Source organism: Aythya fuligula, chromosome 3 (assembly GCF_009819795.1).
Source record: "Aythya fuligula isolate bAytFul2 chromosome 3, bAytFul2.pri, whole genome shotgun sequence".
NCBI lineage: Eukaryota > Metazoa > Chordata > Aves > Anseriformes > Anatidae > Aythya > Aythya fuligula.
In genome coordinates, this window is record NC_045561.1 from 24,272,313 (window position 1) to 24,292,471 (window position 20,159).

General features: G+C 39.2%; 1 protein-coding gene across 1 annotated transcript in view; it reads right to left on the minus strand.

Annotated features, from left to right (window-relative positions):
- The window catches only part of TARBP1 (TAR (HIV-1) RNA binding protein 1), a 34,358-nt gene extending 17,240 nt beyond the window's left edge, over positions 1-17,118 (minus strand). Inside the window, exons 1-14 of the mRNA XM_032183759.1 lie at positions 16,233-17,118; positions 16,017-16,114; positions 15,067-15,136; positions 14,432-14,580; positions 13,190-13,242; positions 11,560-11,657; positions 10,418-10,553; positions 9,541-9,637; positions 8,765-8,854; positions 6,860-6,998; positions 6,316-6,412; positions 5,837-6,012; positions 2,702-2,799; positions 1,425-1,586 (exon numbers count right to left, since the gene is read on the minus strand). Of these exons, the coding sequence (XP_032039650.1) occupies positions 1,425-1,586; positions 2,702-2,799; positions 5,837-6,012; positions 6,316-6,412; positions 6,860-6,998; positions 8,765-8,854; positions 9,541-9,637; positions 10,418-10,553; positions 11,560-11,657; positions 13,190-13,242; positions 14,432-14,580; positions 15,067-15,136; positions 16,017-16,114; positions 16,233-17,118 (2,349 nt within the window). The remainder of the gene's footprint in view (positions 1-1,424; positions 1,587-2,701; positions 2,800-5,836; positions 6,013-6,315; positions 6,413-6,859; positions 6,999-8,764; positions 8,855-9,540; positions 9,638-10,417; positions 10,554-11,559; positions 11,658-13,189; positions 13,243-14,431; positions 14,581-15,066; positions 15,137-16,016; positions 16,115-16,232) is intronic.
- Between the last annotated feature and the right edge of the window lie 3,041 nt (positions 17,119-20,159).

Sequence of the window (20,159 nt, forward strand, 5' to 3'; positions counted from 1 at the left end):
ACAATACATATGGTATTTCTGTTTGTATCATCTTGGACATCATAAACTAACAACTCTGCACCCCTGTACTTCCTTTCTCTTAACCTAGGCATAACACAGCTTTGCCTTAGCTAGATCGGTGCAATCAAGCACAAGTTGGGAGCACTGAAAAAAAGTACAACCCTTACAGATTACAGTCATTTATTCATTAAGTGCAAGAGTCTAGCTTGACACTATCTTGGAACACTTGTATATTGCCAGGTAGCAGCCCGTATATTGCTGGACACCAATTAAAGATTCACGTCCATGTAGTCACAAACCCAATGCAACAGGACAGGGCAAATCTGGAATTCCTTCTAGCCTCTTGGAACAGTCACTCCATGGTCACAACACGTACTATCATTATTTTGTATTTTGTATGCCTATATTTAAAGCTGAATGAAACAAAAAATCTTAAAGCATCAGTAAGCATATAGTTTCCTAGTAATATTAAAAGCTCAGTGTTATTTAAATACCTTCAAACAACTTTCAGCTGTCTAGAGTACAGAAAATATTTTCCCATTTAAATTACTCTTTATTTTTTCTTAAACTTCAGCTGAAAATGTGATATATGAGCAACTGGAAAAGTCATCATAACAGTATACTTTTCACTGAATTCAAAAGAAGTTTGTAAAAGCATCATTGAACACGTCTGAACCAGAAAAAAATGTTTACTTTGAAATTACTGGTGTTAAGCACATAATTCATGTATGTTCTTTGTTACAAATTCATTCTTGTTCTTTGTTATAGAAGTAAACCTAGCAAATCCAATACTTACAATCTTTTTACTGTGCTATTAACTGTTCTTGATCAATAATTCAACCCAGACAATACCAACGATTACACTGCCAGGAAGTCTTAGTTTAATCCCTTCCTTTTACATGACAGTAATGTTTCTTTACCTTTTGAAAATGTATGTAATAGGCTAGTATGCCTGAAATACAGCTATAGAACAATGAACATAATGAATTGTATGAAAATCCAAAGCAATGCTAGGTTCTGGATTTTTTTTCTATGTTCAAACTTTGAAATTCTGAAGATCACTGATACTAAGGCATACCAAAGGCATTTTCATTTAACTATAACAACCTAGGTAGGATCAGTTCACGTTCAAGGAAAAAAGCTTTTGAGTACCTACTGTCCTATATTACAACTAAAGTTTCATTTTTTAATAAAAGTCGATACAACTAAAATGAAACAAGTAAGAAAACAAAAGTACTAAAAATCTTAGCTACAAGTATTTTACATTGACATTATATTCACAACTAATTACACAGGCAGGAAAATATGTATACATGCATACACAAAAATTATACTAGAAATATGGCTATATCATTGATATCTGTATTAATAACTACAGTTTTAATTTATATATATATTGTAATAAGTAATACTGCATTAATTACCTCTTTGCAATTTGTCTCTCGAAAATTACGAATAGAGGCATTAGTGAGGGACAAAATGAAATTCTTGATAGTTGGTAACTTTTTCCAGCTGACTTGTGAGCACAAATTCACAATCTCTGGAATTAAGGCTAAGTATAGGTCACAACGATCCAGATCGCCAACCTAAGAAAGAGGATACAAAAATAAACTGAAGCATTAAGAGGTGGAAACAAACTGAGAAAAAAAAAAAAAAAAAAAACTACTATCAACAATGATAGTAGAAGGTAAGCAACAGGAAGGAAAACAAATTTATTAGTATTTTAAATCTTGTCTTTTCATCTTACAGGTTATTTTAGTTTAGTGTTTGTGATTATGCCTTAGAAGAGGCAGTCTGAAATTCTGTAAGAAATCTCCAGTTCTTTTAATTGGCAAAGTTATTTCCCTTACTGGGAGCAAAGGAATGCCCCATAAAACCACCTGAGCTAGCCTGAAACAGTGTTCAAATCTAACTCAGTTATCAGAACACAGCACTGCATTGCACCCTATACACATATAATGGTACATCCTGCACTTCTCCAACTAGATTTTATCTCAAGATTGTATCTTGCTTTATGGCTTTTAATTCTCCTGGCCTATCATACTTGCATTTTTTTTCCACACCATAAAACTACCCGTCTATTAAGCTGTTCACTCAGGGAATCATATAAAAAAATCCTTTGGTTTTCAGAGTAGCTCCTCTGCATTTTCACCCACATTCAGACTGAAATTCTCCTGATTCAACATTAACACTTGTTTTGATGCAGTAGCTTGTTTCTTATCTGTCTTCTATCACACTCGTATTTTGGGGACTGTCTGCTATCAGCTTTTTCTTTGTGTTTCTTTTACTTCGTACTTTTCATGCTGTTTCCAAGAAGGTACCCCAGAGTCCCATGCTTCTTTCGAAGACTTCACCCTTGCAGAAACATGAACTTTTTTCCAGCTGTTGTTACTATATTCTTGTACAGACTTATTTTTTTTCTGCTTTCCCAAGCAAAAAAAAATGTAATTTTGACTTCTATTCATTATCACTTCTGCACACATTTCCATATAACTTTCTCCATGAAATCTGAACTGGCTCTCTTTTCTAAACTCACTCTTCATTAAATAACTCATTGCATCCATTCAAAAAAAGTTTACAAAAAAAGTCTACTTGCACAGAAATGCTGAAGTGTTTAAAGACTTGGTATGAAAACAAAGAACATAGGTAAAATCAAATTAACAAGCAAAGTCACACCAAAGTAAGTCTCATAACTACTTACCGTACTTAATTCATTTGTAGTAAGCTGACGGAGTATAAATTCAAGAATACTCTCCACAGGTGTCATTAGAGATTTCCAAATAAAAGACAATACTTTATCTGTGTGAAAAGCAAAATAAATGCATTAACATACAGAAGTGCACTTTCTTAAATTAATTTATTACATCATATGGATTTAAGTTACAGTGCAAATGTTATACAGTAATACGTATTCAAATGCCTTAAATAAGTATTCAAATACCTTAAAACAGTTCAGTACTGTAGCAACACAAACCTCAGAGCGAAAAGAATCAAACCAGATGATAACCTTTCCTGTGGTTTATCATGAATTGGTGAGCCAAAAAAATTGATGGGACACCCAAAAATAAAAGCTTGATTTTCCATTTTTTAATGCACACTCACCCTAGTTCCATCCCTGTGCACAAACACCTTATTCATAAATGTATTCCTTAATAAAGGACAGAGTTTTCACATCCAGCCATTAATTATATGCAAGAAAAATGCAGTTCTCTCTAATATGTATAGAAGTGAAAACTGTGGGGGTTTTGGTTTTGTTTGGTTGGTTTTTACTGTTTAAAGATAATTGAGATTTAGATAGAGACCAATCTTTACCCCTGGTAAAACACACTTCAATCTGTGCTTCAAAAGGGTGAGAGCTAGCTGGTAATGAAAGCCAAAGAAATAATATATCAACATGAAAATGGAGCTAAAATCCTCTGCATGACCATCCTGATCTAAAACCATCAGTCGTTAGTTTCTGTATTTAGGGGAGTTACCCAGAGGATACATCTACTGATTATTTTTCACTTGTTGACCTTGAGTTAGACTTAATTCAGCAAAGTTTTTATGAAATGGAAGAAGACCTTCAAAAGGTAGAAATATAAAAGGATGCACTTCCAGAAGTTCCAAATTAATATTGTTGCTGCATTTCTAATGCTTTATGTGTATAGAACAAGCAGTTTAGCTATGTCATATTACTGATGATTAAACATTTTTTTCTAAAAGTGACTGAAGTTTCAAATCACTAAAAAGTCTTCTGCAATTAAAATTCAGAAATTCTTCAGATAAAACATTTAAGATAGAAAACCACAATTTGCTACCAGTGGCTCTGTAACACTTTCGAAAACAATAAATAGCAAATACTTACTGTTTAAAACAGTGAAGTCTCACAGCTGTATAGACAGCAAGACCTCTGGAAAAATACTGCTGCTTTCAGATATATGTCTATCCCCATTACAGCATTTTTAAATAAAAGCACTTCCTAATTATTATTATTTTTGTTTTAGAAGCTTAAAAAAATTCCTTTCTTCTTCCCCAACATTTTCTCATTTTCCAGTTGACAGAAAGGACTGTTCACCTTCATGGCAACAAAGCTTTTGCATTCTACAGCATTACATTTCCCACCCCACCAACCACCAATGCAGTCTATTTGCAGCTCTGGAAGCAAGATTTATTATTTGACTCTCCTGTGCAAGATGAAGAACCATGAAAACATTGTAGGAAATAATATAAGAATTACTTTTCTTAACATAAACAGATGTAATACTACAAGTCCAACTCCAAAAGCCTCTTGAAAGGCTACTGATGGTGAGCTGTAGTATGGCACCTACATGTACAGGAGGGAAGCATTCAAAAAGACAAAGATCCTGTGATGCTCAGCCTTGCAATAGCTTAAGAACTCTGGCAGCAGAACTAATGCTAAGTTAGGCATCCAAATTCCCAAAGCAGAAGCAATGGACTGCATCTACATTAGCAAGCATAGCAGCACATAAGGAAATTATTTATGGAATAAAAACCTAACACACTGTCTTATGTGTTTTAGGGGGTTCTGCTTCCAGCTTGCTCTAGCCCAGTGCTGTGACCTGAAAGTACACTGGCAGTTGAAACACATCTTCCAATTTAGTTTCATCTGAAGGAATCCACCTCAGCAGTCAGAGACCATCCCACAACAGGAACTGTAACAGCCTGCATAATTAGCATTCAACATTTCAGTCAAACAGCTGTAATTCAAGAGGGGGGTTACTATATAAAGTACTTTTTAAAATAAGGTTAGGAATTTACTTCAGGACTGCATTTAGACATCTTCATGAAATCTGGATGCAGTACCCAAAATTGTTTCATCCCCCATGTAAGAGCCTAAATTTGTGGCCCCTGCTCCACAGTATACTCTTGTATTTCATGTTATAAAACACTGAAAAAAACAAACAAACAAAAAACACACAACAATCTGGTGAAGCAGAAATTGAATGTCAAGATCCCTCGATTTAGTTCTGTATTCTAATCACAACAATTATGTTGCCACGTTTCACTTGCTCTCAGAAAAAAAAAAAAAAAAAAAAAAAAAAACAATAGAGCTGTTCTGGTTACACATTGACAAAACCTTTGATCAAAGGAGTAGTAAGGACTCCACAGCTTTTGCCCGGACTTTGTAGCTGAAAGGGCTACATGTTGTTCAATCTGTGGGGGACCACATCAATCATGCCAGCAGGCTTGTGCTGAAATGAGCACCACTTAACCTTTCTGCTTTTGACCAACACTAAACTAAAACAAGTCAGTTAAAGTTGCCAGCTAAAATCACACCTAAGATTGTGAAATAACTAGCGTCATCCTAACTTCTGCAGTCTGAAGAGCATTAACTGAGAAAAAAATACCTACCAGTCAACCCAGAGAACAGCAGATCTAGGAGGACCATTTTATGCACTTGAGTAAGGCTCTGCCTGAACCTGGGGTAACTAAGCAGGTTAGGCTGGGCTTCTGTACTAACTTATTTTTCAAGTGGCTAAATGATTTTTGAAATCCATACATCAGCAAAGAACAGGCCTACAGATACTTGTAATACGGGCACATTCTCCAAAATTTAACTAACTGCAAACCTAAACTTAATGGATAACAACTGTGGTTTTTTTAGGATTCCACATTCTCAATTCCAAGTCCTTGGAAACCTTCAGAAGAGCCTTTGTAGGACTGGACCCACAGCCTCATTTCATAAAATATATGTCAGCTTGTCCACTTAAAAAAAAAAAAATCACTTCTAGACTAGTATTAATTCAACAATATAGCCTTAAAACATTAAGTACCTTATTTTTAGTTAGACTATAATTAATATAAGACACAGTATACTGAAGATATCACTAACCATCTTGTGTATTGGAACATTTTAACGAACAGGTCTGCAATAACTTCAAGAGAAGCTGTAGGCTTTTATCTGTTTTCAGTGTTGGTATGTAAGCATTACTGCCAAGTTTCATCAAGACATCCAGCAGAGGGTTCAAGAAAGCCTCTAGTTCAATCCATTCTATGTTGCTTTTTCCACTACACAAAAACAAAAATTAAAAAGAAAGTCTTCTTCTGAGTATCTGCCTTAAGTGCTGAAGTCACTTACTTATGGAAATAAATAGGACACAGGTTTCCAAGCCACTTAAGTATCTATAAAAATGTTACCCAGTAAGTTTGCAGCAACAGTTGGACAAGGTCTAAGGGTCTACCAGGATGACCCAATGTCTACAGAGACAAATGGACAACTTCCCATCTTGATTAGGCTTCTATCAGACCCTTAGGGCATAGGTGGATAAGAGAAAAAGAGCAAAAATGTAAGCTAAGATAATTCATACTTACCTGGATTTATTCCTCATCTGCTCCACATCAGCAGCCAACAGTATCATTGTTGCAACAAGCTTAGCTTCAAACCAGTCAGGCATAAAGCAATTTTCTCCTAATTAAAGATATTTTAAGGTTTCCACAGCATTTAGAAAATAGCATTTTAAAATAAAATATTTAAAGAAATTAATAGTATAAAAGCAACTACTTTTAGAATAATATTACTATTTTTTTTTGCATTCTTTTATCTAAATACAAATTCTTTTCCTCTACACATCATAGAAGTTGATCCCATTTGCCTCTGCACCAAAATCAAATTAAGGCAATGAGCTGTATTTAGTAGCAGATTTCCCACAGACTTATCTACTGCTTTTAAAAACATATTAGCATATTCAAAATAAGTCAAATAAAAGTTCATATTTAAGAATGATGAATGCCAATGCCACAACTTTAGCAGAATTTGACTAAGTACAATATAAACAAATTAGTAACTTCTAAAATCCAAAGTACTTTTTTAAAATTATCTTTAAGAACTTTTTATACTAACAAATATTGAACTTACTTTCAGATGCTGGTGTCTTAAGATACTCTACCACAAGACCTCGTACATACTGATATAGTGATGATGTCTCTTGATGCTCAAAATCAGAGCGCACAGACTTTCTGAAGTTTCTGTCATTCACTTGCAGCCAACTGCAAAGCTAAATTAAAATCAGTATGTTACTATTTAACTGTATCTGCTAGCTCTGTACTGACATTACTTTAGCAAGGTAACAACAGTATGTTGAAGCACTGTCAAATATGAACTGTCACATCAGCAGATCCACACCATGGAAGGCTTTCACTGGAACTACTGGGAGGCCTAACAGACTACTCTCCTCAAACACACAAGAAGTTTCTTCCACAGACTAGTTCAGAGCACCCAAAAAAATGAAATTATTGTTACCATTATAAGGAAAAAAATATCTTCAATATAATACTGGTAAAAAATTCCTTTATCTCAGAAAAGGCTTCTGATCATTGGATGTTATCTAATGAGAGCTGCCCTTTTATTTCAACTTCTGTGCCAAAAAAAAATTGAATAGGATGAAGTATACAGCATATATAATGAGCTCACTCTGCACAAACCTTTTTATCATACTGCTGCATAACAAACCCAAACTATGGCTACTTAATCATCTGGTTCTGCAAATCCTATACTCAAAGAAATCATTTTGTGTATTTCCATAGCATTTTGCACCTAACAAAGACATAACACATACACCCTCTGTAAATTTGCAATTCAGAATCTCACTTTACACCCTAGCCACATTTGTCCTTTAGAGATTCCCCTGTTACTCTTGCCTGTGCTGGGTTCATCCAAGCAACATGCAAATCAGAGGCAGCTCATACATTTTTTGTCCCATGTACTGGCCCGTTCAGAGATTCTCAGGATGCACACCATCTCAGACACTACCTTCAGAACTAAGAGAAAGGGAAAACGTGCACCATTCTAGCAGACTATCACTCTAAAGATAAACTTTAAAAAAAGAGTTTTCTTTTCCATCAAATTAAGTTTTACAACATAGTTTAGGGGAAAGGAGGAAAAGGAATTAGCCAAAGGAGAAGAAAAAAAATATATAATATAGAGAAATAACTGCCTGTAGATCCGATGACCAAGAACAGCTTCAGCTGAGGATGTTACATCCACCTGGTATCCTTAATAAAAGTAGAGAGAGAAGCCCAAGTCGTGGCTCTGTGGATTCCATAGGATGCCCTGCTTCGCACTCTCTCCTTGAAGTTACCAACGATTTAGAGGAGTGAGCATGGATCCCTGATGGGAGAGATTACAGATGCTAGTACGTGCTTACCAGTAGTTATTTTAGTTCCTACAACAATGGCAAAGGATGCAGAAGACTAGGACTGTGATGAACACATCAAAGCCTCGTAGAGGACCAGTATTCAGGGACCAAAGTCTCAGTAAGAACTGATTCTGATTTGCATTTCAACATGGTTAAACCCAACAGCTGCAATACTAGATATACTAGAGAAACTCTAAGAAATGTGGTGAAACCATGGGAAGAAACGGGAGCTTGGTGTATACAAGCTCCCATGTTCAAAAAAGCCTCTGCTTCAAAAAAGATTTTTCTTCTGTAGAACTGAGAATTTCTGCATGAAGAGAGGGAAAAGTCACGTTTTTCTTCCCTCTCTTACTTTCAACAACTGTGATGTTGACAACCTTCAAATTCCTTTTTGTTTCGAATCTGCCAAATAATTTGTTTAGGGTTAATGTTAACTCCTCTGTAGTATTAAAGAAAAATCAGAGCTTCCAGCTGAAACATAAATCCATTAAGACTCCATATCCAGAAAGTCATAAATGTGTCAATGCAGAAGTTGCTAACCATTTAAATATTAATAATACATCATATATTTGTATAGGTATTAAAAAAAAGTGTTTGGTGAATATATAAGTAGCTTTAGTTCTCACCTCTATCCATAACATAGTATCTCTCCTTAATGATTCATCTGGTCTAAGGCACAGAATAAAGCTTGAAACTTCTGGAAGAGACACTTTCTCCTGAAGAAATCAATTCAGATACAATAGTTTTTAACATAACATGTAATGAATAACATCTACCTAAGGATTCAGGAAGTCACTTTCATCTAGCAAATGCTGTAGAAGAAGAAATAGACCTTGCCTTTCCATGGTACAGACTTGTTTTTGGCTCTTAGGGACCAGCTTATCTTTATCAAGGAATGTAACTTAACTCTCCAAAGTATTAAAATCATAGAATGGGTTGAAAGGGATATTAAAGATCATCTAGTTCAAACATTCATCTGAAATCTATCTGAAAATTAATGAATGACTAGAAGAATAGTTATATCTATTATTAACACCTTTTAAATGAATGACATAAACAATCAGTCACCAGTAAGTCTTATTCCTCTATTTCTGAAAGGAAATTTCTGTTCCTCTAGCCGTAAACACTCAACACAGAAGCCTGTAATTGAAGGGGAATGATGATACTCCGCTCAGCTAAGAAAGCAAGCATGTTATAAGACAACCAGAACATAATTCGACTACTGAATATTTTTTTTCTATTATTAATAATAGTTTTATCATTCTGATATCAATTAGTCACAAACAAAAATGCAAATCTAATAAAGCCAGTTGTTCTATGTTATGACTAGCAATTTTTTAATCATCTGTTTACACTGTACAAGTGTTGGTTCATTTCTGTCATCAGGAAGAAAAAAACTCACCACATCTGTCAAATGCATTGCAGTTTGAAGAAGATAGCACTGAGCAGCTCCACGCAACAAAATCTGATGTGTAATCATGGTACATTGTAGCACATCTCTGCAAAGAGAAAAAAATGTACTGTAGAAAATACCCGTTTAGGAAATTTAAGAATTTCCTAATTACTAACGATTTTCCACATATTAGATTGTATTTAACAAACATACTAAATATAACACAATCTTTGCCCTAATCAGACAGAATACAACCCTAATCCCAGACTACTGCTCTACATACTTTCAAAAATTGACGTTAAAACTTGGATAAACATATACGACAATACTAGAAGTACTGAAAAAGCACAGGAAATTTTTCACATCAGTTCAAACTGATAATTTAATGTTTGCATTTCTACTTCTAACAGATATGGAAGCAGATTATGTTTGTCATCAAATTCTTACGCTAGCACTGAAAGAAGCTGGATGAAACCCTCACTGCTCACTTATCAGCAGATGTGTCTGTTTTATTCTTTGTAAATTACTTTTATTCAATATTCCTTAGTCCACCCATAAGATTTTAGTTCAAAGCTTCAAATTCAGTTAAACTGAAATAATTACTGAGTTAACAGATCTGGAAAGTGAATGCAGGCACTTCCAAAAAAATCAGTGCAATTAAGGACGAAGTGCATGCCAATAACTTTCACCTAGCTTTCTATTTACAGGTCTTTCAGGTATCAATTTGTGAGCTGTCTCCAGATGTAGATTGAACATGATATTGAACATGTAGATAAAAATGATTGAACATGTAGATGTAGAACATGAATTAAATCCTGGCTCTCTAAATGTTCCACAAGTTTCCTTACAAGAAGTAAGAAAGAATGCAAGGCAGTAGAGGTTTTACCTTAAAGCCTGAAGTCCATCAGTGCCCAGTACTTTACATGCAGGGATACACGCCAGAGCCATAGAAAGAAACAAGATGGGAACAGCACACCAATGCCGACTTGTCATCTTCTGAATAAACTTTAACAGGAAACTACCTTAAAATAAAAGTAAACAACAACAACAACAAAAATATATCAAGTGTGATTTTCTGCTTTCCAATGCATTTAAATGACAAAGACCCCAGCAGGAGAACATTACGATGCACTCACATTGCATATTTAAAATCATTTCTGAAAACTAAATGAATGACAAGGGTGTCTCCAAGTTGCTAATCACAGAACGCTGACTTTTTGATAAATAAAATACATGCAATAGGAAAGGGCAAAGAAATAACAGCATCTACGGCACTACAAGCATGTAAGGTGTTTTCCACGACAATATGTACCTGTGAATAGAGTATATTGAATAGAGCTGGTTCTACCCTAATTTCATCCCATTAGACCATACATTAAATTCTGGTCTGTCAAAGGCTACTCCTTTTCAGCCTACACTACCACCAAAATTTGGGAAACATCCCAGAAATCTTCCTGTACCCAACCTGACAATAAAAAAAAAAAAAAAAAAAAAAAAATCCTTATTCAGCTTCTGCCTTAGGGCTTCAAAAGAGACAGAGCGTTGACTACACAGGTTGTGACCAAAGAGGTCTGGCAGATTGTTTGTTTTTATAAATCAACCTAACAAGAAAAAAAAAAAAAAAAAGGAAAGAAAGAAAAGAACATCAACACAGAATAGTTCTAAAGATTTTACACAGCACAGCATTATCTAAACTGACAAAGAAAAAGTCTGAAAAAACTATTCATCTTCAGAACAACAGGTTGTGGTTATTTTTGTCTCTTTTTTAATATATGTTAAAAAAAAAAAAAAGTGCCCTCAAGTTTCCCTTAAAACAATTTTGCAACTTGTTACAGCAGCATCCCTCTAAGCCTCGGAAGAATTCTCTTTTCTGGGAACTTCACTGTCATAGCGAGAACTACTCCTTTTTTCCCCCTCAAGTAATGTGGAAAAATTGGGGTAAATGCTTACATGGGATATGGAAAATGACTCCACAGTTTTTATTTGGTTTCTTTATTTTAAAAAGATAAAGGTGATATTGAAACATACCTTTTTCTTCCTCTGGAAGAAGCATCAGATAAGTAGCCAAAAAATTCTGCAGCCTCATTCCCAGTGGAGGACAGGCTCCCATTGACTGACCTGGTGTCCTGTTAAGTTTTAAAACAGCAAATACACAACTGACATGTTAACAGCTACAAGTAGGATTGACCTTAAACAAAACCAGAATGGTTAATCCACTGCAGAGACTGTCCCAATAGGCCACAGAGATGCAATGCGTCAGCCTGCTCCCTCCACTGTGCCCAGCAGTCCAACAGTAAACACAGAGAGGACAAAGAAGGTCACAACAATACCAGTCTCCCTACAAGGACATGGTACAGCATCAGCACACTCAGGTATTCAAGTACAACCTCAAGTAAAGTTACTGGACTGGGAGCATCAAATGTTGAGCCCACAGTAAGAAATGGCACTACAGGTTCAACTTTGTGCCTGCACCAGCAGTATTCTACAGGCCTTTGGACAAGCAGGTTACCAAGACCTGTGTATAATCACTACTTCTGGTATACTCACTCTTGTTATACTACTCTTTGTATAATCACTCTTCTACTTTCAGATATATCCCAACATGTTTCACTAGAAGTATTAAAGCTATGACAGAAGATTATAAAGCCTTAACTCAACACCATTCTAACTTATAACTCCACTTAAAGTACACCAAAACATGCAGCATTTGCTGCTACTTTTGACTTCACGTGTCTGATTTGAAATGTATGACCATGCAAACCGTACTGCAGCCAGCTGAGGTGACAAACACAGAGCTGCTGCAAGATCCTGAAGCAAAGGTCACGTGTCCTGTCATGTTTAGATGAAACAACATATTCTAACTATGCTTACACAGGTATCCAGAACAACCAAATCCAATCTGACCACTGGTTAAGTGACAATCATATTTCCCTCTCTCCTGAAGCGCAAAAATAATGTCAACTCTTCGAGCTGCCAAAAAAGGTCTGCCAGTCAAGGCTACTCCAACTGAGTTAGAGTTTGATTGTTAGCCAAACGTTCATCACCCAAGACACTCATCTGGAATAAAGTGCATTCAGCAATTTCCCATTCTTAGAACTTTCCATGCAAGTAACACAAAGGATTGAAAACCACCAGTACAATGAATGAACACCAACTTGTAACCCCTCCAACTTTTATCTGTTCATTACGTATTTATACCCAAAGAGGCCACTGTCATGTCTCTAACAGTCTGCTCTGAAAAGTCTTTTATTTGCCAAAGGATAGTCATCCAATGGTGGAAAAAAAATATATCTATCAGTTATGATTTTGCAGCAATTAGCGCAACCCCTTCTGTCTGTGCAAAAAAGAAAAGATAAATATTTCAGAAAGTTACTCACTTATCGTATCTCACTTCATTTCCAAATTAGTATTTTAACACTATATGCTAAGCAGAACCTTAAGGCATTACTAAGTTGCTATCACTAGGATGGAACTGAACCTGTTTCATCTCTTACTCACAGCCACACATCTTTCCCAAGAAACTCTCCACCTGTCAGTGAATTTAGCAAATACCATTTATTTACTAATATACTTTATCCAGAATTTTACCAACATGCTCAAACCACTATTAGTGGAACACACTTACAATAATCAATACATTTAATAATCAGTGGCTTACCTGCTATAAAGGGAACTTTCTGAGAGGGCATCCATTAACGGCCCGATAACAAACTGATAAAAGGGAGGAACAATGAGTAAATGTACACTTGCAAGGCAGTGATACATAGAGACTAACTAGAATTATTCAACCTCACTTTAAAAGTAAAGAAAGAATCAGAAATTAGAGAACACACTTGGCAATAATAACTATTAGTAGCAAAAGGAGTTGGAAACTAAAGAGAAGGGGGTGCAGGAGACTAAACAAGCAGAACAGTATTTTTTCATAGGTAAGTTTCACAGAGCATGGTGAAAGCTGCAAGCACAAAAAACATTTTGGGAAACAGATGGAGAATGGATGGTGTTCAGCATAAGAAAGGAAAAGATATTTAAACATGAAATAGAGGAAAGATTAGAAGTAGAAGAACGTAATAGAAAAGACTACTATACTACTAAACCATCCCTAGAAAGATTAAGGATGTGTTCCTTTTTTTTTTTTTTTTTTTTTTAAAAGGTTAACTGGATTTCAAGTTAGTGATCAAGAAGCTAACTTAATTTGTATAAATCAGAAATATTAGCCTTTGAGGGCAATATGACGAGGAGAAAGAAGCAATGGTAATACAACACAGACCACTTCTTAATGAAGTGTAGGCTGGTTGGGGTATCAACCTATACATGTTACCATATAAAAAAAAAATAAGGACTTAAAATATGTCTTCCCATATATGGAATATATGTACATGTATTTTTGAAGGGAGATACAGTAATTCACTGATTATACTACACACATTCAAAATATCTCCCAGGGTCAATGGATCTTAAAAATCAGTCCTTAAATAGGAGACACTGTGCACAGACAAAGTCTGTTGACCAAGTTTACCCAAAACTCTGTTCAACCAATTGATCTAATAATTTCGGAGAAGATCAGGAACTGTGGAAGTCTGAAGCATCAATTATTCCCCTGCTAATGTAACCCTTGATAAAAAAAATTCAATAAATTGGGTGGTACATTTACTTAGAGCATTAGCTTCAAATATGTGGATGAATGACTGCATTTAAGGACCCATTTCCTGTAGCCTGGCTATTTTCCAATTAATTTTATATTTGACATCACTTACAAATATTGCCATCACTCACACAGGTAAATAAAGAGGGTATTTTTACAGAACATTCCTAATTCCAACACCACTGATGCAATCAGCATTAAGATATATTACAAGTTAGAACATCTACTTGTTCTGGCAAGTAACCATAAAACCCTTACCTCCGAAAAGCCAAGAGAACTGGGGAGATGCTTTGTTTCATAAAGCTCTAAAAAATGAAGAATGCCTTCCTTTGTCAATGTTTTATTCTCACTCTCAAACATTCTTTTGTAGATGCACATGTGCCATGATGGGTGAAACAACCAACAACCTGTTACAAAAGCAAACTCTTGTAAATTAACAGTGACGGATTAGTATACTCTTCATACAAATCTATGTTTTAAGGAAATTCATCAAACACACATACAATACATTGACATTCTGGATAACGCAATAGTCAATACACAACACACTTCAGAAAGATTATTATAGCTGCTAGATTTATAAAAATATCCTATTAATCTCCCATAAAAAAAAAAAAAACAGTAACAACAACAACAAAAAAAGTAAATGCTCAAGTAAAACAAAACATAGAGGGGAAGTGCCAGGTAATTAGTTCTGCTAGCAGGAAAAAAAAAAAAAAAAAAAGAAACAACTTCAGAATAAGATAATAAGCAATATGGTAGGATTTCTTGTTGCTGCATCTCAGAGCAGCACTGACCGTGAAAACTTAACAAAAAGCTGCAAATAAAATGAAGAGAAATGTGAGAGCTAATCACCTAATACTTTAGAGATGCTTCAGAAAATTTTGTCTTACCTTTTTCCCCTGATATAGCATGTTCGTATAAACTGTTTAGTTTTGGTAATACTGGCTTTATGACATGGATCTGAAATGCAAATCAGATACAATGTAAGTAGTCAGTTTACAATTTCAAATCTAAGAACTGGCACTTAGTCGTGAGCTAGAACTTACTATCAATAGCATCAACGTAGCAATTGACAATAAAACTGCATTTAAATAAACAAACATACTCTGCAATGCCTGTGCAACTGATCCAAGGACTTGGTGTGCAACAGGAAATCATATTCTAGAGATTAAGACAAATTGTTACTTCTATGCTACTGTATCATAACGGTAATCCTTCCTAATAACCAACCCTTCTATTCATCTCAATTACAGTGTGAAGCTGTCAAATCAAACAGCACAAACCTCTGAAGTTGTTTAAACACTTTGATAATCACTATTCTCTCAGTTACAGGACAATCGTGCACAAATAACGCAAGATAAGTAAACTACAAACAGGTAATCACAACTAGTTTACACCATGCAATTGCAGAGGGTCTCAGGTCAAAAGCAATCTTTCTACCAAGTTCACTGGCCTCTGAGTCAAACTTGGAATTACTTCCATCCAAGGGCACAAAGTGCTTTACTTGGAGATGTAGTGCCATCTACTAAGAAGAGGTTACTGAGTGCAATAGCCTGTTTGCTGAAAAATGGGTTACCCCACTGGGTAACCCAACGGGTCTTGCAATAAGCTGCAACCTGGGTTTTCCTTCCTTAGTTCAATGCACAGCCGTAACCAGATTTCAGAGAGAGATGGGAATGTATTCCAAACTATGCTTGCTGCATTTTAAAGATTAAAAATCTTAATAAATCATGCCTGACGTTGCTTAAATGCCTTCAATCGCCAAAACTGGAAATGTTTATGCTGTACGGGCCAGAAGCTATCGCGCGGGAGCTGCCACCAGGCTTTCCGGCGCCCTCACCTGGTTTCCCTCCAGGGTTTCCAGCACCAAGATGTAGGTCTCCCAGAACCGCAGCAGCGCCTCGTTCTCCTCGGCAGACCACCAGAAGAGGCTGGGCTCTGCAGGCAACGCAAAGAAGCGCTGAAGCGGCGCCACAGAAGCCCTCAGGGGAGCGACACACACACACAGCAGGGGCCGGGAGGCGACACGGTGCCTCCCCCCCCATCCCCCCCTTACCGTCCCCGCCGTCGGGGGGGCAGCGCAGGCAGGCTGCCTGGCCCCCGCAGAGATCCACGGCCCTCTTCAGCAGGTAGCGGGCCCTCCTGCGGCACAGCCCGTCCCCCTGCGCCAGCCCCTCCTGCACCAGCCGCCAGAAGCGGGGGCACAGCCTGGCGTCGGGCCCGGCCGCCGCGCCGCGGGGCAGCAGCGCGTCGCACAGGGCGCTCAGCGCCAGCAGCGCCCGCCCGGCCCTGGGGGGCTCCCCCGCGCCGGGGTCGCCGCCGGCCCCCAGCAGCCCCTCCCAGACGCGGCCCAGCGCCTCGCCGCTGCCGCCCAGCGCCGGCAGCAGCCGCCCGGCCGCCAGCGCCGCCGCCGCCTCGGCCTCGCCGTCGTCCCGCAGCAGCGCCAGCGCCGCCGCCACGCTCCGCGCCACCAGCGCCGGCTCCTCCAGCCGCGGCGCCGCCGCCGCCAGCGCCTCCACCGCCGCCTCGGCTGCTGCCCCCCCGCCGCCGCCTCCTCCCTCCAGCTCGGCCAGCGCGTCGCGGGCCAGGCGGGCGGCCAGCGGCGCCCCGCAGAGCTGCACGCAGTGCCGCAGCGCGCCCCGCAGCGCCCGCCCCAGCCGCAACCGCTCGGCGCACGCCGCCCCCCCGGCCGCCCCCTCCCCGAGCCGCAGCAGCGGCCGGCAGCGCTCCAGCGCCACCTCCCAGGCGGCCCGCCGCAGCGCCTCGCCCGCCGCCCGGCCCTGGCCCTCGCCCTCGCCCTCGGCCTCGGCCGCCGCCAGGCGCTGCAGCAGCAGGCGCAGCGCCTCCGCGCGCTCGGCCGACAGCGGCGCGCACACGGCCCGCAGCAGCGCGCAGGGGTCGCCGCCGCGGGCCAGCAGCGCGTCGGCCAGCACCACCTCCATGCTGCTGCAGGGGGGCTCGGCGCGGCGCGGCGCTGCGCGGGGCCGCTGCGCAGGCGCGGCCCCGGAGCGGAGGGGAGGGGAGGCGGGGCCGGGCCGCTGCGCCCCGCTGAGGGTAGGGGAGGGGCCGCCATGTTGGGGGGGCAGCGTGAGGGGTGGGGGGCAGGCTGGGGGGCCCCTTCCAACCAGGTGTAGTGCACAAAGTGTGGTGTTCGCCCATGGCGCGTGCTTGCTGTTGCCATCTATTCCAATAAATAAATATTTTCTAGTTTCAAGACCTGACCCATGATCATGGCCATTGTTATAAATGAAGTCTCAATCTGAATTTAGTAATATTTATAAAAAGAATATTTCTAAAAGGTATAAAAGGCAAGTAAACAGCACTGGGTGTGCAGGGAGTCTATGCTCTACCAACACGCACACATGAACATCAAACATTCTAAATATACAGAACATTGCTTTACGTGGTAAACCCAAGTATGCCTATACATACGTACAATCAAAAAAGGTAACAAACAATCCTTTAAGCTCTGTGACCTACCAGTCTTCATTTTCCATTCCTTTTCTTGATTACAAACAAGTCTCCATTTTCCATTCCCTTTGAACAATATGTCTCGCTTTAAGTTGTCAAGCAACTCGGCCTTCGGGCCTTATGTTTCCCGTTCTTCCCGGATCGAAGAAAAGCATATCCATCTCCTTTTCAAGGCCAATAGGCCTGGGTCAAAAGGCACGTCCAGGTCACCAGGGGGCGTAACAGCAAAGGCCTTCGACGGCTGTAGCAGCAGAGGGGCCCATGGCATAGCAGTCGGATCAGTAAAGGAGCCCGCAGCTCCCTCACTATCTGGCAAACCACATGTTTCTGACTGTGGCCCCACATGGCTCTTTAAGGCCTCAGAGATTGCTCGCCAGGTGCCGAGCAATCCCACTGCAACCTTGCCGTTTTTAGTTGCAGAGTCCCACACCTTGACCTCAGTTTGGTCTCATATTTCAGGATCATAAACTGTGTGATTGTTAATAAAGAGAATAAGCTGTAAGGTTACCAGGACAGTCTTTGTTTCCAAGGATGTATGATTCCCCATAATAAAAAACTGCTTACCAGCGAGAGGCAGTTGTGTGTGCGGGTCCACTTCTCTCAGCTTGAGCTTCTTTCCAGCTCCAGTGTGCCATTTCCAGCGACTTTCAGTCGTTGTTTTTTTTTTTTTTTTTTTTTTTTTTTTTTTTTTTTTTTTTTTGAGAACAGGCTCCTCTCTTATACCCTTCTCCCCACAGCAGTCCTTTTCAAAAACAACTTTTCATTGGTCAAACAACTTTGCATATAACAGCAACAGCAAACACACAGAAACTTCCAGAAACTTCCATGCCTCAACCTCTGGAGAACAAGCAACCCAAGGCTGCATAGAGTCTCCTGAATCACCCTTCTTTGTTCCCTCTAAACTCTTTTACATTCCTGATGACCTCATCATTAAGAGTCTAATGTTATCATCAACCACAGGGCTTGCTGACCCCCATGGCCACACTCCCACATTTCCCCTTTCTTCATTAATATCAACCATCTTCTCGACATGAATTACCACTCCATATATAACATGACCCATGATCATGGCCATGAAGCCTACCTGAGAGCCCTTCATCTGCCCCATAAAACACTTTCTAGTTTCAAGATCTGACCCATAGTCGTGGCTGTGAAGCCTACCTGAATGCCCTGCATCTGCCCCGGGAAAACTGTAAGAAAACAGGGCACTGGCACCATGCCGTTAGCTCCTTACCTGTGTGCCAGCAGCTGGCGTGAGGACCAGGGCAGTTTGATGTAGCCAAAAGGGACAAAGGAAAGCAGGCTGATTGCCAGGGGGTGTAATTTCTAATTTCTATCTTTTTTTCACAGCACTTCGAAAATGGTCACAGACTGCTCTCCAGGAAGATGTCACAGAGAGAGGTAAACGTGGAACTTTCTGGTCCCATGAAAGCAAAGGACAGCAGATTCCCTGCACAGCAGCAATAGGAAAGCACAGTTTCTGATGGATATGGGAGTTACCATGGCTAACTTCTCAGGCATCTAATGAAAAAGGCCTCTTGAAGTTTTCACTGTGAGCTCCCACTTGATCTTTTTCTCCAAATCACACAAGTATAGTCTCTCTCCTTTCCCTGGCTACCCACTTCCCTGATACATTTTTGAAATTTGTGATCTTTGAGAGTCTACTGACTGCAGAAGAGCTTGTTACTGCAAGGGACCTATAGTGTGACTGACTGCCTATGAGGTAAATTCCAGAAAAAGAAGGGGAAAAAGAACTATTTTAGACCTGCTAGTTAATGTGGTTTCCATATGCCTTTGCAGTCTGCGTGTATTTAGTTACGTATAAAATACATAATCCAGAAAAGGTTTAAGAGAACAATTCAAATTCATACATTTGTTTAAATGTAAAGTAAAATATAGCGCTTTGTTTCACACACACACACACAAAACCAAAACAAACCAAACCAAACCAAAACAAAACAAAACAAAACAAAAAACAACACATTTTTTCGGAGGAGGAATGACAGAATATACAAAATTACTAAATGGGATGCTTGCAGCTGAAATCTCTTTCATACCATAATACATTTTGTCTGCTCTTCCAGTTGCTCTGATGTCTTTCTTCAAAAATTCTTCATTTCTTACTTACAGCATGCAGTCAAGATGAATTGTGGGTGTTTCTTTCAGCGGGTCTGAATAAGTCATGAAAAGGGGACATTTCTTTATTTCAATCTGTCTTCTCTTCCAGGCACCTGTAGGACTTAACTGAATGAAACATTAAAGGTCTGTACAACATGTAATAATCAATACAATAAAACACTAGGTGCTTTGCTGGTCTCCATTATTGCCTGATTTCATCCTTGCTATTATTTTTATGACAATGGGGTGCCAATTCTAAAGCCCTATTGCATCAACTTAAACATCAGCATTTGAATTTGAACTGGTTTACTGCAGATCATTTTTTCAGACAAAAAGAAGTGGGTGAGAAATTAAGCCCATGGGAGATTAGGCTGGGGAGCATCTGAGCAGAATG